This window comes from Corvus brachyrhynchos, unplaced genomic scaffold (genome assembly GCF_000691975.1).
Source record: "Corvus brachyrhynchos isolate BGI_N302 unplaced genomic scaffold, ASM69197v1 scaffold407, whole genome shotgun sequence".
NCBI classification, from domain to species: Eukaryota; Metazoa; Chordata; class Aves; order Passeriformes; family Corvidae; genus Corvus; species Corvus brachyrhynchos.
Window position 1 is genome coordinate 1,376,774 of NW_008239056.1, and position 16,250 is coordinate 1,393,023.

General features: G+C 40.6%; 1 protein-coding gene across 3 annotated transcripts in view; it reads right to left on the minus strand.

Moving 5' to 3' along the window:
• Positions 1-16,250, minus strand: part of TEX2 (testis expressed 2) — a 39,076-nt gene that overhangs the window by 15,798 nt on the left and 7,028 nt on the right. For 2 of the 3 annotated variants that reach the window (XM_008637568.2, XM_008637569.2), the window contains exons 2-4: positions 9,377-11,034; positions 2,910-3,110; positions 900-1,236 (exon numbers count right to left, since the gene is read on the minus strand). In XM_008637568.2, coding sequence (XP_008635790.1) covers positions 900-1,236; positions 2,910-3,110; positions 9,377-11,008 — 2,170 coding nt within the window. In that variant the 5' untranslated portion in view covers positions 11,009-11,034. Of the gene's footprint in view, positions 1-899; positions 1,237-2,909; positions 3,111-9,376; positions 11,035-13,693; positions 13,995-16,250 lie in introns of all 3 variants that reach the window. The other variant, XM_017739132.1, reaches the window with a different exon arrangement.

A 16,250-nucleotide genomic window follows, 5' to 3' on the forward strand; every position in this document is an offset into this window, starting at 1 on the left:
GGGACTGGAGGTGTCAGCTGATCAATAGCATATTTAAATATGGACACTCACATATGTATAACACATGGCAGAATTCCCAATAGCCCTGCTGGGGAATGCTTAAAATAAAAGTCAGGTGATTGAAATGCACCTATGACTACAGGGTTTTTTTCCTAATCTAATTATAGGCTGTTACAATTAAAAGGACTGTCAAAAGCATGTAACTATTAGAATTTTAATTAGCTATTAATTTTGTATTTGCATTTCAAGAAGTTATGTGCCAGAAACAATAATGTTAACTAATTTTTAAAAAGCTTCTCAGAGAATAAAGACAGAAAAGTATGAGTCATTCAAGTTTAAAATTGTATCAGAGGATGGGTTTAAATTAATATTCCAAACAATTTATCAGTACTATAGACGAATATGTTTGTTGGTTCACATAGATATATATTTTCACATATATTAGTGCAGGACCTTTTATTTAAACAGATAAATGTGTTTTCTTGTGACACTAACCCATGAGAAAGCTCTATCCTTTACAGAAGACTACAGTGGAAGGAAGAATGGAGGAAGAAAAATGGGTAATAAGAGAACTGAGTCTAATACTGCAAATGTTGATATCAGTTCTAATGTACAGGAAAAAAAAGACACTGAACAATTCATCCTTACAAATACGACAGGAGCTATTACAGTAATTGAAAAATAGTGTATTCATATAAAATAGTCTAAAAATAGTAATAGTTGAAAGCATAGAGCCAAGAGGGGAAAAGGTAGGGGGAAGGTGGAAATGAGAGGCCAAGATAAGGAGAAGAGTATCTTTGATATTATTTTTTGCTTGTAAAGATCACTGTGGCACACCAAAACATAACTTTGGTTTGTTTCTTTTAACAGACTTCTACAAAAATACAAAATCTGAGTACCTGGCTTGCTCCCACACAAACTGGGTGGCTTCTTTGCTTCAGACTTGAGCTTTGATGCAAGAAGGAACCTTCTGAACCACTCCTCCTTCTCCCTACCTGTCCTTCCAAAGAGATAAAGCACTTGATCCTTTTGGCAAGTGTATTTCGCTCCATCCTGAGGTTTCTTGGATTCCTCGTTGTTCAAGTCCACTTTTTCAGCAGGTAACTTTTCCTCTGCAGTCTCCTTCTCAATCTGGGCCTTAGCCATGAAGTCATCCTGTTTGGCAAGTTCAATGCAAATAGGGTATTTCTTATTCCAAATTCGTTTCCGTGCCAGGCTCTTGGGAACCAGGGAAATCTGAAGTATAAATGGAAGGGTTAAATGAATTTATTTTTCACTTGTATCCTCTATGTTTCTATACTCAAGTAAAGAACACAGGAATGCAAGAGATAAAGATCCCACACTGGATCTGCCAGTTTAACTAACTCAAAATTGCTGGTGGATGTCCAACACACTGCTAAGTTTCACTATCACTAAGTCTTTGGTGAGCCAAGCCTTGCAATTAAAACAAAGGCCATTTAAGCAGCTCATACCATGTGGATAAGAAACTCTGTTGTCATTTAAATGATCTTATTCTCATGGATTTGCAGAAAAGATAGAAAATCCAGTAACTTTATTTCTGGGGCCAGGGGGAGATAAATAGATAACAAGATAAAATAATTGGAGTCCAAACTGAGTTTTGAACACAACTTTTCATGCCCACCTCATGAAATTGAGGGTTTGAAGTTGGTGACAGCCACATCAAATACGTAAGAGTCAAGCCATAAGACTGATTTGCAGATAATTATATTCTAAACTCAGTATACTTATATAGAATTAAGACAATGAAAGTGATGAGAAGAGTAGATAAAAAAAAAAAAAAAAAAGAGTTAAAAATTCTTAGGTGGGGTCTAAATCAGTAATGTTCTCCAAAAACTGTGGGCAAATACCTGAAGAACAGGCATCATTTGTTTATTACAGTCAGGGCATTTGGCATTTCTGTAATCAGTTGGGGCTGGGTGGGGGGAAGTACTGGAAATTTTTCTAAGATACCATGGGGAACCACCATCAGTGAAGTGCTCCCCCAGTATGTGACAGCTTTGCTTGTCTTCATGATGGGAAAACAAATCTGCAAAAGACAGGAATCTAAGTTTTTGCTTTATCTTTTTCACTGTCTTCCTTCAACGGAAGGCAGAGTTGACAGCACGCTCCTTTCCCATACAGACTCAGAGAAAAGGAGGGAGGTTTTCCTCACTACTGCCTTGGTCCCTTTCTTCCTCTCACTTACAGTCAAGTGAAGCATGGTTTCCTCCTACATCTGTACTGCCAAGGCCCTCGACTGATGCAGGACATTAAAAAAATCCATTCTCTTAATAATTAGGTATTGATGTTTTACTTAATACAATGCCAATGGAATCAACTTCACATGGCAACTCTTCACATACTTGAGGGAGGCAAACAACACGTAGGAATGCTGTCCCAGCATTATTGTTGATGCAGTCTTCCAACTGCAAAAATCCTGATCTCCTTCCCTAGACTGGGGGTACCCAGAACAGGTCATGTTCCAGACACTTCTCACTCTCCTCTTTCACATTCACTCTCCTCTTTGTACATTCCCCCTCTGAGTGAAATGCAAATGTTGCCTTGGGGTAGAGACAACCACTAAAGATGATGCATTTTGGTGTAACCTTCAGAACAGCTCTGCAGTCATCTCATGCATTGGGAATGAGTCTCAGAACTCCCATGAGTTAACTTCTGCTCTCAACTGCCAGAGGAAAATTATGCCTTTCCCTTATTGTGTAAATATGTACTTTCTTCCAAATCCTGCTCAATCCTCCTCCCCAGCGCAATCTTTCGCAAGTTAGTCACAACAACAGTTTTGTTTAAATAATGACAGAACGTGAAAATAGAGGAATGAAAAAAATAATTCAGAGTTAAAAAGAATTTGCAAAGTATTCTTTGTTAAAATCAGATGTAAGTAAGGCACTCACCTTGCTATCTGTTAGTTCATAAATTTTTTGACTGATGTAGGTGACTTCAGGCTTTGGCTCATTGTACACAGCTCTTCTAGAAATATTTTTATTGGGTTTTGAAAGTCGTAGGGTGCTTCCTTCGAGTCGCACATAGACGGAGTGAGTCAACGTAGCATGGTATGTTTCTGGATCATAATTATAAATTTCATTCATCCATCCCTAGAGAAGAAGACACTTGTTAACAGGCTTTTAAGCTACTGGGAAACCAAGTACAGCATGTACCTAAAAACTTTAAATTATTATCCAAGCTTCTGCCAAAGTTATTCCACTTACTGCACAAACAGAACGAGGCAATAAATGCCCTAAATGAGGTAGCACCAATCTAAGAGAGCATGAGATGAGGACGGGATCTCAAGCACACAGCCTGTTTTTTCTGACTCAGTCACCTTGTATATGTAGCACAGGGTGCTCTCACCTCATCCCCAGGAGCCACAGTGGGATCTGCAGATGCAGGATGCTGGGAAGAGCCACAGGTCAGGCGGGATGAGTGGCACAGCAGCTCCTCTGCTCCCAGCAAGCTTGGATACTTTAATCACCCAGAGCCCAGGCAGAGCAAACAGCCTGTCTGCTCACAGACAGCACTGACATTGTAATCACCACAATTAAGGACTCAGTGGAAGACCACAATGGAGTTTGCTTTCACGCACCATCACCGTTTGAGATCATTTAACATGTTGTGTAACTGCCCAGCTACAACACAGGAGTCATACATGTGGATTAAATTCAATTAATTTCTGTGCTGTGAAAGAAACAGAAACAAACCAGCCAGTCCCCACGTGAGCCGCAAGTCCTGCTGTAACAAGCCTCTAAGTGCTGACTCTGACCATGGGGGTGATGTTACTCCTCCAACATCTGATTACAGAAATGGAGGTGATAAATGGGGCAGAAGGCAGGCAGAACATTCATTCAAGGAGAAGTTTTCCTTCTCTTAACCTGCCATACAACATTCTTTGATCATTGTTTTTATCTGCACATCAGAACCTTAAATTCAGCATACTCAATATTCATCAACGTCAACAGAAAGTGAAAGGGAGCAGAAAGTAAAATGGCACTTCTACAAACTCCTGGGTGATTACAGTGGGGGAAAGTGGGGAGGGCTGAATGAGCACCCCAGTATTTCTCAAAACAAAAAGTTGTAACTACCTCATGCAAAACATCCCAAAAATTACTGCAAGATTTCAACTTACTAAAGAAGTTTCCACCCACACGGAGAGATGTAAAATTTACTTTTATGCTCATTTTCTTCAGTGCCACAATTTCCCACAGTAGACAGCATACACTTTCTTAGGTGCCACAGTAACAGTGATATCTGTTTTGCTTACTCCAACATCTAGCTCCATTTTCACTACAAACCCTGAAAAACCTCAATAAATTAGCATTTCTTTTATGTTCAGGAAAGATTAAGTCATCCATCTTTGCTCAGCTCCAAAGCAGATTATGTCTTTTATTAATAGAAATGCCTATACCAGGACATACTCTTTGAAGAAGCTTTATGGTTGTTTTTTTTCTTACAGTGGGTTATACATGACTCCCATATAGAAAATACAATGCATGAGGAAGTGTTTTCTATAAGCCATCAAACTCTGCACAGCAGGCCTGATGTAGGTTTGAACACATCCCGTCTCCTTCCTAGAAATGATTTAGCCAAGACATCTTTGAGCAGACAGCAACTAATTTTCAACCAGGAACTCCAGCTGGACTTACTGAAGCACAAGAACATCACGTGAGTTGCCCAAAGCCACTGTGTGCAGGAACTGGAATATCCATATGGCCCACAGATCTCTGGAGCAACTCCCACCTGCCCCCGATCAGATCTCCAAGCTATTTCTAGCTCAAAGTCTGGAGCCTGCAGCCACGCAAACATACAGATGGGAATTTGCTGCCTCAGAAGTTTCTTGCCTTCTTCTGGAAGGCCGTTCAGCCAACACCGCACCAGCTGACACAGAGAGAAAGGGCTGACTGGAGAGTGGGTCATTATAGGAAGCTTAGTCACATGAGCCCTTCTAACTCTAATAAGCTTTCTATTTTCAGTAGAAAGGTTGGAAACTTATGGGTACACGTGGTACCCAGGAAGGAAGGTCAGACTGCACCTGACATTTTTTTTAACAGCCTGATTGAGATGGAACTGTGATGAAAACAAGGAGTGATTTACTCATCATACTCTTGACTTCCCTGTGCCAAATAATAAGTAAAAACCCCTCCTGCTTTTCTGACCCCTACCATGTGCCCAGGCTTTCCACTTCAAACAAATGGATTAGCTGTACAATCTGCCAAACACAGAATTCTCACACCCTGTAGTGCCTCCCCTGCTCACCCATAACCCAACAGATGTGCAAACACAGCACAACCACCAGGTTATCAGCAACCAAAGAACCAAGTCTAGGTTTAAGTATTTGGGGTTTTATTTTCAGACAACAGCTGGGATGAAAGAGACAGCACATTACTACGAACCGTCCTTGCACATAAAATTTTAGTTTTCTAACTTCTAACGATGAACTTTCTTCTTTGCACTGGATTTTCAAGTTATTTTGTTACAGAGAAACACTGTATGGCTGAGAGTAAAATGTTAATGCTTCACGAAATGACGATTCTTTATTAATGAATCTGAAAATCTGTGGCAGCTGTAGGAATTTTATTAACAGTGTTAAAGGAAGTAACAACACCACCTGCCTTCTCACTTCAGCGATCTTCAGTTGTATCACTTAGCTTAAACACTGAGAAGGTTATCCAAGAAGCCCCAAAAGTCATTCCAAAGTTCCTGCACTTTAAGAACAATTTCATCAGAAATACCTCCGCCTCTCTTTTTGCAAAAACAAATTGGAACAAAAGATTCACAGCCCATGGAAACAGTTTTGCAACGCACCCAAACAGAGAAGTTGTGTTACCATAACGCGCTAGCAACAGATAAATTTTCCCAAACTACTGAAGCAACCATGGATTTCCTTGTGTAGGAGAGGAGTGACTGTAGGATGGGTCTTTTCTGGACGAGCAAAGTTGTTAAAATAAGAAATTTAGTAGTTCTGGGAGGACAATGACCATAGTCATATGCCACTGTGCAGCTGCTGGCCATTTATACTGATCCTGTGATCTCCATTTATAAAGGTCAGCTGTTGCTCCACACTCACAGCTGAAATCAGGAGAACGTGCCTGGCCATCGGGCTGGGAACCACCCTGAAAACGGAGCTGCTCCGAGGGTTGGGCAGAACAGCTTTTCTAGCTCAGGTCACAGCTGTAACCCAAAACTGCTGCCACTGCTCTGGCCCTCGGGAACAGTCGGCTCCGTGGGACATGGCCACCTACAAAATACAGTTTCAAAAGCCAGTTTGATTTTCCTCTTTCCTGACACTGGGCTCCAAATTTTTTATTCAAACTGCAGTTCAACAGAATAATTCATGTAAGAACTGCACAATTGGGCCTTGTAGGTACCAACTTTTTTGTGTTACTTAGTCACAGGTCTCAGGTGTGTTACACCACAACCTGAGAGGAGAGGAGAGGGGGAATTGCAAAAGATCCTTATGAAGGTCCCAGAGGGGTGGGGACACAGACAAGCTGTGTGGGTAGAAATAAACTAAAATCATTACTTACGATACTTTCAAATACATAAATAATCGAATCAGCAAAAGCCACCTTCACAATACAAGCCCAACCTAAAGTTTCTTAGTGATATTAACAGGTTAATATTCATTATTATTAAATTATATAATCAAATGCTTTAGCACCGAAATTTTTTCAAGACTGTTGATCACTCAAATCACACTAATTATATTAGCATCCCTCTTATTGCCACTATTTTCTAATACTTCAATAGTATTTTGCTTCATAAATGAGGGAAAAATATAATGCATTTTTTGAGCTTCATTCACAGGGAATCCAAAGACACAGCAAGGTCTGAGGTAGAAGAAGCAACCATCACCTTAACTGGAAAACACATTTCTCTGCCAGAGGCCACTATCAAACATGAAATCCCTTGGATGGTACTCAGGAATAGCAGGCTGATAAAAAGCCTACTCTTTCTGTACAGCTGTGGCTCAAAAGCTCCATTTCTCCAGCAGGCACTGCCACTGTGTTCTAAAAGTTCTTTCTAATGGAAAGGGTAAATTTATCATTTCCATTTTAGCTGTTACTTAAAACCTTTCATACCAGCCAGTGCAACACAAGGGAATGCATAGTTGAAAGGCCAAGAAGGAAGTTAGAAAAGACTAATGGATTAAAAAAGGGGAAAAAATGTGGGCAGAGAAAAAAAAATATATAAGGAAGCCAGAGAACTGAAAACTAAGGGAATAGGCAGATACAAAAACATGCAATGAAGATGCAGAGGTTTTGTGCATTTTCTGGTTCAAGGATTTGACTGAAGTAAGTATAGAAACCTACAGAAGCACACAATAACCAGCACAACAGCCATTTACTTTTTCCCACCGCCAAAGAACGATTTTGTGGGGGACAATAACCATGTTCAAGTATTTCAGCAATTGCTATGGGGAATTTTCCACTAGGTTTCAAAACCTGGGAAATGTAAACTTCTCAAACAACATTTACATGGGGGATAATGTACACATACTTGTACAAAAATAGCTTGACAGCAGTTTGGCAGAATCCCAACTCCTTGAGCCTCATAAAGGGATCTTACTCAGAGCATTTATCATAACTGCATGACAGCAGTCCAGACCAGAACACGAGACCAACAAGTTCTGAAGAGAACATCTTTATGCAAGAGCATCAAGTTTGATTTTCCTATATTCACCTGAGTTTTGTTACAGATTAAGTCTTTAGCTGCCTTTTCAGAGGATCTAAGCTGTCCAGTACTCATTGTGACACATGTAAATAGAAAACAGTTGTATGAAGTGGGAATAACAACTTGCAATCTGCTAAATCATATTACATTATGTTCCTACTACAATATGGGCACCAAGCTGGTGTTTAAAACTCTTGAAGCAGTAACATATTAAAGACAATTACTTTGTGTGTTACGAGCACAAGAAATACTCATCAGGTCACAAAAACCATTAATCTACATTTATACAGACTTCTCCACACTGTTCATTTCTTGGCTACAGCCATTTTCATAAGATGTATCTCCTCGATAAAAGCATTAAAATACAGTTTAAAGGTTCCTGACTAAGAGCTGACATCTCAGAGACAGCCTAGCACCAGCCAACAATGAACATCAGGATCTTTACCAGCTTTCAAGTATCAAGGAAGGGTCTTGGCACCAAATAACAAGGACTGAACTGAAAGTTTGTCAAGATTTGTACATGCGAGCAGTAGGTTGGGCAGTTGGGCAGACAGGAGTGTTCAGTCTGAATTCACTACAGCAAATAATAAGCACAACTCATATCATTCAAGAGAAAAGGGAACTCCAAGGTAGAATAAGGACTAGACATGCAATTGCCCCCTTTATGCAACAAAAGTAGAACTTCATATTCTGTTTCTCTAGCTTTTCAGTTACCTAAAGACACATGAAATTAGCCATCAATACATTACAGATTCTACAGTATATACCCATCTGAATTTAAATTCATGCAACCTTTGTGCTGTTACAATTGGAGATGCACCTTCAAAAAGCTCAATTTAATATTTCCACAAATACTCTGACAAGCAAGTGATATCAACTGAAGGTTACACCACTGTCACTCAGAAACACTTCTGCTGCACATCAGAAACTAGTTGATGTTTTATTGTTCAGAATTCTGCAATTGGGAAAATATTTTAGTTCATCGCAGACAGAGATTAGGAGAGGCAGGACAGGGACCAGAAGCACTAAAGGAACTGAGGGGTTGGATGGATCACAGCTGGACAGGAAGCAATGTGACACAAAGTGACAGCAACTTACAATATCTCAACAAGTGGAGATGGGAAGAGAGCAGGAAGGACAAACTTTCATTTAAAACCCAGCTCTCAGACATGTTTAGCTGAACTGTAATTCCTCTGCCCATTCCAATTAGCTCATGTTTAAGGGGGACCCATACGCCCTCCAACTCTCTATGCTCTACTTGAACACAATGCTTTTGTCTCTGCTTGGACTGAACCGACCAGACAGACAAATCACTGCCTAGACAGTAAAATGTCCCAGAAACAAAATACATCTCTCAAGATGCAGCTTCAAGCACAAATGTTATTTTACACACTAAACTTTGACACTACTTGCTCTCAGTACTTCAGCTGGATCGTTTCAATCTATCAGCAAAGCCATTTGCCATTTTACTTTTGAAGAAATTCCATTTTCTACTAATCCCTAAAGACAATGAAGTCTTATATATTCTTGGATACTAAACCATTTGTGCCCCTGCCAAAGTGAGTTGACCCTAAAAAAATATTTACAAATGGGGACAGTTCAGGTCCTTTACACCATCAGGATAAATCCAGTTTATTCCTTCTACCCAAAATAATGCACATAGACACATACACACAAAATGCCATGACCTCACCTTCAGTATTTCAGGTTCTTTGATGTCAAGAGCTCCTGTATTCCAGCGCTTTTTCATGCTTTTATGCAATTTGAGATACTCATGAGTACGTGGAGTAAGAAGCCAAATCACACAGACAGCTACCATAAATCCAAGGGCCATTCCAAGTAAGAGTCCACTTACATAGCCAGGGAGAGGGATAATAAAGTAAGCATAGACTAAGAGTGTTAATAAGTATAAAGTTTTCACTGGTATTTTAGGCTGTTGCACATCCAGATTATTTTCATCTTCACTACTGAGCATAGTAACAGTTTCCTCAGTAATCTCAGGATCGACCACAGTTTCAGCTGGTTTATCGGTTTTGCTTTCCTCCTCTAGCAAGAAAAAGTCTTCAGAATACAGTTCACAAAACTCCTCATCCTCCCTGCTCACTAGTGCAGACAACGAACATTTTTCAAGTACAAGTGAAGGTTTTGACCCCACATCCTTTGTGCTTGCAGACTGAGAGCTTTTGGTCTCAATCTCTTTTAAATGCTCTTCTGCCCCTCTTGACTGATCACTCTTAGTCAGGTTAAAGTCACTCCCAGAGAAGTCCCCTTCCGAATCACACTCCTCTTCCTTAATGCTGTAGTTGTTATTGCTTTCCAAATGGCCATTCAAACTGGAAAGGTTTGAGAGTTCTGAAGCACTTGAAGATAAGGCTTTGGGCCTGTGGCTACTGCTTTCATCACCCATTATTTTACTGAGCAGCTGAAGAGGTTCATAGATTACCTCAGAAAGGCGTCTTTTCGTATCTTCAATTTTAGCCTCCATTTCAGGTACTTTAAAAAAGGAACGCGTGTCGGAGGGGGATGTTAATGGAGAGGAGGGGGCAGTTTTAGAATCACCACCTGTAGCTCGAGGCTGAGTGAACTGTTTGAACAGATGCAAGTTCAGTTTCGAGTCAGGTGGCCTGTAAGACACAGCTTCAGACTCTTGTTTAGAAGTGTCTGTAGACAGAGATTTCACCAAGGTTTTCATTAACTGTCTATGTCGCATTGGTGGGGTGGGTTCTTTTGGTTCCACTTCTGTTGAAAAGGACTTGACTAACCCCTTAAAAGGCTTTGAACTAGAAACTGTGGATGATCCGCTAGAGCAGGCAACTGATCTGAATGGGGATGAGGATGGGGAAGATGACAGGCTGGATTTCTGCTCCACAGGTGGTGCTGCTGCACCTGATGCGCCAACTGTGTGACATGAGTGTGACGATGGAGACAGGACTGGTGGCACTGCACTGAGTATTTGGGATAGGGAAGGAGAGTCCAACAGCTTTACAGTTTCTGCAGTTGGCAGAACTGCAGGTGATGAGGACAGCGGTGATGCAGAGTTGGCCATGTTAAGCGAGGTAGCTGGACCAGAAAAGTCATGGCCAGTATGCTCAAAGCAGAGGTCTTCCTTGGCTTCAAGTGCTGTTACAATGCTTTGGTCATCTAGCTCCTCATCAAGAAATTCTTTAAACTCCTCTTCCTCCTCTTCTTCCTCCTTCCCAAATGCAGAGAAATGAATAGTGATGGTTTCTCGGGAGACAGATCGTTGGACCTGCACTTTTGGTGTTGACTGCTTTGAGGACATTTCACCAATTTTCTCTGCATGGCTACTGTTCCAACTTGTCATTGCAGGTTCCAGAGATGTGTCAGAGTCTGGGAAGAACACATAACACCACGTTAAATGCATTTTCCCCCCATTCAAATGCCCTTATTTTCAAGCATTAAGCCAAACACAATTTTACGCAGAAAAAAATCCCAAACCAACTCACATGCTCAAATTTACAGATCTAGGTTACTGCATGCTACATATTTCCACACACCACAAAATGGCAATACTAAAAAACACCATGCTGTTAAAATTATCTTCAAGTGCCCTGAAATTACAGTTCATCTCTGAAGCATCACCTTTCTAGTCTCCCTCTGCCAGATATACCTCTGAGTTCCAGAAGCCCCATCCCACCTCAACACACTAAAATTCTTCACTCCTAACTCTCACTCCCTTCTACATGCAATGATTTATACCTTATAAATAAAGAAAATTTGAAACTCAAAGCAAGGTCAGAAATATGTAAAGGTCATTGCGTGGGGAGCATGTTATTTAAGCATTTTATTGACCCATGAAAGTTAGTTTAGCATATATTTACACAGAGAGGAAATAGCATGCATTTAAACCAAGGCGCTGGTGACCATACACAGAGATGGACCAGGAATTACAGGGTTAGCTCTGCCTCTCCAACTGCGAGGCAGCACTTTATCTCCACTGCCAAGACAGCAAGTTTACCACTTCAGTAACTGAGTTATTTTTCAGAAGCTGTTAAAATGCTCTAATCAAACTGTCAAGCTGAATTAATGTGAGGCCTTTGCTGACGTTTAAAGAGCAGTTCAGAAGAATGATTATGTGGTGGTGAAGAAACTGCACTTCACAACAGTTGTGATATCAGATTGTATTATCCAGTAAGCCAGTGCCACCTGTTCCATATCATCATCCTACTAAAGGTTGCAGCCCTTTCTACTTCCCAGCAGAGCTGTTCATGTAAACATTTTTTAACCTGTCAGTAAACTAAGCTGGGTTAAACATTTTAAAACAGCAGATCTTTGCTACACTGCTTATTCAGAGCAAGTATCTGTCCACAACTTCCTACACACTACAGCTGTCCATTTTATGGCTCCTAAATTGTTGACCATTCCTTGCTTCTTCCAGCATTTGTGAGCTTCCCAATCAGGCTGTACAGAAGGAGCTGGATGTTAACCTGCTTCATCTAAAGCCTTCAGAAATTTCAATTTCAGGGTTTGTTGTCTTTTTTTTTTTTTTTTTAAAGTTTCATTTCTGCTGCATATGACAGGGAGCCAGTTTGGGTTCAAAGAACCAAAAGAAACATTCAGCCCCTGGTCAAGCTTTCACGTGACATCTCACCCTTGTTCTAACAACCACTTAGGAGACAAAAATTCTTCCTAAAGATCAATTCTGACTTCAGCTTTTACCACAGAACAGTTTTCTTCTGCCCTCCCCAAAATCCATCTGACACATCCAAGTAGCAGCATTAACAGAGAACTCCCTTCAATGATGGAGATGTGCCTCCAGCCCACCTCAGGCTCAGCAGGTTGTTACCTTTCCTATTACATCTGTGGATCAAGTAGTTATTTACCCAAACATTAAGAGCTCTCAGTTACCTGAAGTTTATATAGACACTTATCAGCCACCTGTATGTATAACTTGGTGAGCGTTAAAGTTGGTAAGAAATTTGGTCTCTCATCTCCTTGTTGAACTAGCATACCCGGAAACCACCAGCCGACAGCATCCATGCTACAGACAACATTCCGTTTCACATAGTTCACACTGCAAATTACGAGACTTTCTGGACAAACACCCCCAAATTTATTTTGGAGAGGGGAAAAAAGTACTATTGTACAAGATACGTATCCAACCTCACTTCCATAGTGCTGGGCCATCAGCTACCACACCTTTAATATTTTGGCCCAGTTGTGAAATTGCAAAACTAACAAACCAAAATTTGAAAGTCCAAAAATCCTACACATTTTCCAGGTCACTGAGCCATCACACCTCTATACACTAAGGAAGGAAAAAACAAACAAACAAAAATCAAAACCCCACAAATATAGTAACAAAATCCCCCTTGTACACAATGCTGTTGGCAACAGTTTGACCCTTTCTCTTCTGCTGTTCAGCATTAACCATTTATCAGTAATCTAGGAAAGCAGGAGAAAAAGATTAGTTATTCCCCCCAACAGCAAATAGCATTTTCACTGTGGCATTTTGTATCAGCTAGAACTTCAGGGGTCTGGGCAGCTCTTTAGCACACTGTGTTTACACTGAACATTAATTAGCTCATGTTTAAACACCAGTTGCCATGCTGTGCTAATGCAGTGCTAATGACTTGAAACAGATGAACTTTACTTGCACACACCAAATGTACTGAAAAGAGATTTTACTGCTTACTGAACAAGCAAGATTTTCTTAATATCTTTATTAACTTGTTAACACAGAAAGGAAGGAAATTCTTGATTAGCCAGTATTTGCCTACCTCAAGCACATTACTATACCGTGAATTATGTCACAGGTTTCCAATCCATTCCTGAACACAATCTGTTTTATTGTGAAGGATTTTGGCTTTTGTTTTGCTTTTTCTTCCCAAAGTAGATGCTGAGAAGCTTTTCCTTGACATCTCTTTCAGTAGGTGTTAGGTTTTGATAGAGCTATTACATCAGGTTCTTGAAACATATATTTTTACCCCTTAAATCATTTTAACAGATTCACTTCTTACTCATTTCTGGCTACATTTTCCTCACTTACTTCTTTCCCCTACTCCTCAGCTCCTCTCCCAGCTGTTTGAAGACCTGATGCCTCACCATCTGAAGTGGCACAATTCCAGACTGATTGTTTGCAGATTCTATTGGTACTTGCAGAAACACAGGTTTTCACTGATCCTTCTTTTTGAAGGCCACACTGCTCGCCCTTCTCTGTCTGCCTCTTCAGGGTTTTTCTGGTGCTGATTCTGAAGATGCGAGGTATCAGTTTTATTTATGTGGCAGGCAGATCTGAGTAACAGCCTTACATCATCAGGCTTCAAATGATTCAAAGCATGAACTTTTACCTGGAAGGGAAGAAGGCTGCTCAGAAAACAATTCCTTTCCCCCAAAGGTTTGAACTTTGGATGCTGTTGCAGAGTGGAATGAGAGAGCTGCCAACCGATGGCTGCCATTTCCACTTCTGACCTCAAGGCACTGCATCCTCATCTCCCACAGAACAGCAGTTTACAATCCTCACCTACAGGCATTGCTTTTAAAGCTCCAACAACAGGAAACACTGAGCCAGGCAAACAGGGAAAGCAGCTGCCTGGGACAGACAACATTCTTTACCCAGCCCTTTCCTATGAGCAGGGAGGCAGCAATGCTGGAGGGTGTTTTTGTCTGGGTGACAGCACGTCTCCACCACGCTGTGATGCACCTGGTGACTAACAGGGACATCCAGGGAGAGGCCAAGTGTGAGTTAGGCCATGACACCTTTTGTGAGTGTCACTGCAGTAACTGCTCTTTCCCAGGAATGACTAATTGGGAGTTCACAGGAACTGCACCCAGCAATCTGCCCTTCTGCCCAGCAGCATAAACACCCTTCTCTTCCTTTCCCCTGCAGGGGACAAACACACCCCACCCTTCCTCAGCTGAGCCTCAGAAGGCACCTGTTCACAGCACTGAGAAAACACACAGTCCATCCAAGAGCCTTAGACAATTATACCACCAACTTTATAAAGCAAAGCAACTATTTTCACATTAACAATTCAGAAAGTGATTCAAACAACAAAGCAGCAAACTAGGAACTAACTTAAAAGGTCAACATTGCATATACCACACTTAGTCATAATCATTCATTTGGAGAAACAGGCTGGATTGGGTAACTAAATTCACATGCTTTGCAGCAGCCAACTACTCCAATCACATTGCTATTACTTATTGCAACATCTTCATGAGGGGGAAAGGCTATACAGTACATTGTACTAGCAAAATGCTTTCAGAAAAATGTGCAGCAAGGTTAAACACTTGTATTTTGGTTGCTACTAAACACAAGCCAAAAAATGTGTTTTTCATAAAACAGAAATTCCTTTCCTCCTAACTAAAGGAAAAGCCTTACAGGTTATTAAACAGCACTGCAATACTTTCCCCTGTATCTGTCAGTTGCGCCAGAAGAACAGGCCTTAAATGCTGTTCAGGAAACAACTAATTTGATTACTGATAATGCTACAATTCAACTTCATGCAGATTGCCACTGCTGTTCAAAGAGAAAGATGTTTCTCACTGGTTATGCCTCTGCTTTCCCCAGTAATCCTTCTGGGCCAGACAGCTCCTGGTCTGGGAGACTGGGTTAAAAACCCAGTTGTCCTTTAAGATTCATGAGGCCTTTATCATTTTGGGTAACTTGACAGTCATTTTCAAGTGTCAGACTCAAAACAGGTAGACACTTCATACTTTAAATCTACCCTCCATTTGGCAGGAAGGAGAAGCAGTGTATTTGTTTTAGACAATCTCTGCAGCCTCCATGTGGAGTGACAGATTTTATATTCATAGCAACAGGACCCCACTAACACACTAAGGCCATGTTCCAAACCAGACCAGCAGCACATTAAATCTTTCCCGGAGTGGGAACACCTGCACAAGTCAATATGATCTGAAATTCATATCTGCTCTCAGAAGTTCTAGCTTCTGTTTGATTTACTAGAGATTCAACCAGCCTTCCAACACTGAGATATGTGGGAGAACTGCTGTAATTCTTTATACTTATTTAAAATAGGTAATAGAGCTCTCAGCATCAGAGAAAATTTTCTGTTAAGAGCATGAAGTCTTCATTTCAGGTCCTTCAAAATGAAGCAGGAGATTAGTGAAAAGTACTACTCTGCCACAAAAGTAGTCTAGAAAGCCAATTCCCATTTAGCCCAGAATGCCTTCCCTGAAGTAGAAAGCACAGCTGCTGGGACATTATCTGTCACACAAATTTCATTTCATTCAACAGATCTATACCATAAAAGACAAAAAAAAAAAGGATACAAAACCCAAAATTCAACATTACTTCCTATCCCCATTCAGATTTCTAATTATGATCAATTAAATTCCCCTGGCATCTCCATGAGTTAATGTATTCCATAGTTAACATATATTGTTCCTTTTATATCCACTAGTCATTACTTTTAAATGAACTACATAGCCAGGGTTGGTAATTACTATCACACAATAGCCCTGTGAAACCTTCCTGTCAGGGATCCAGTTACCCAGCCAGGAGATAAGGCTTTAAAGCTCAGTTTCCATCAGGAACAAGAAGAAAGTTTTGTTTCACTTTCCAAGTTCATGCAACTGAATTT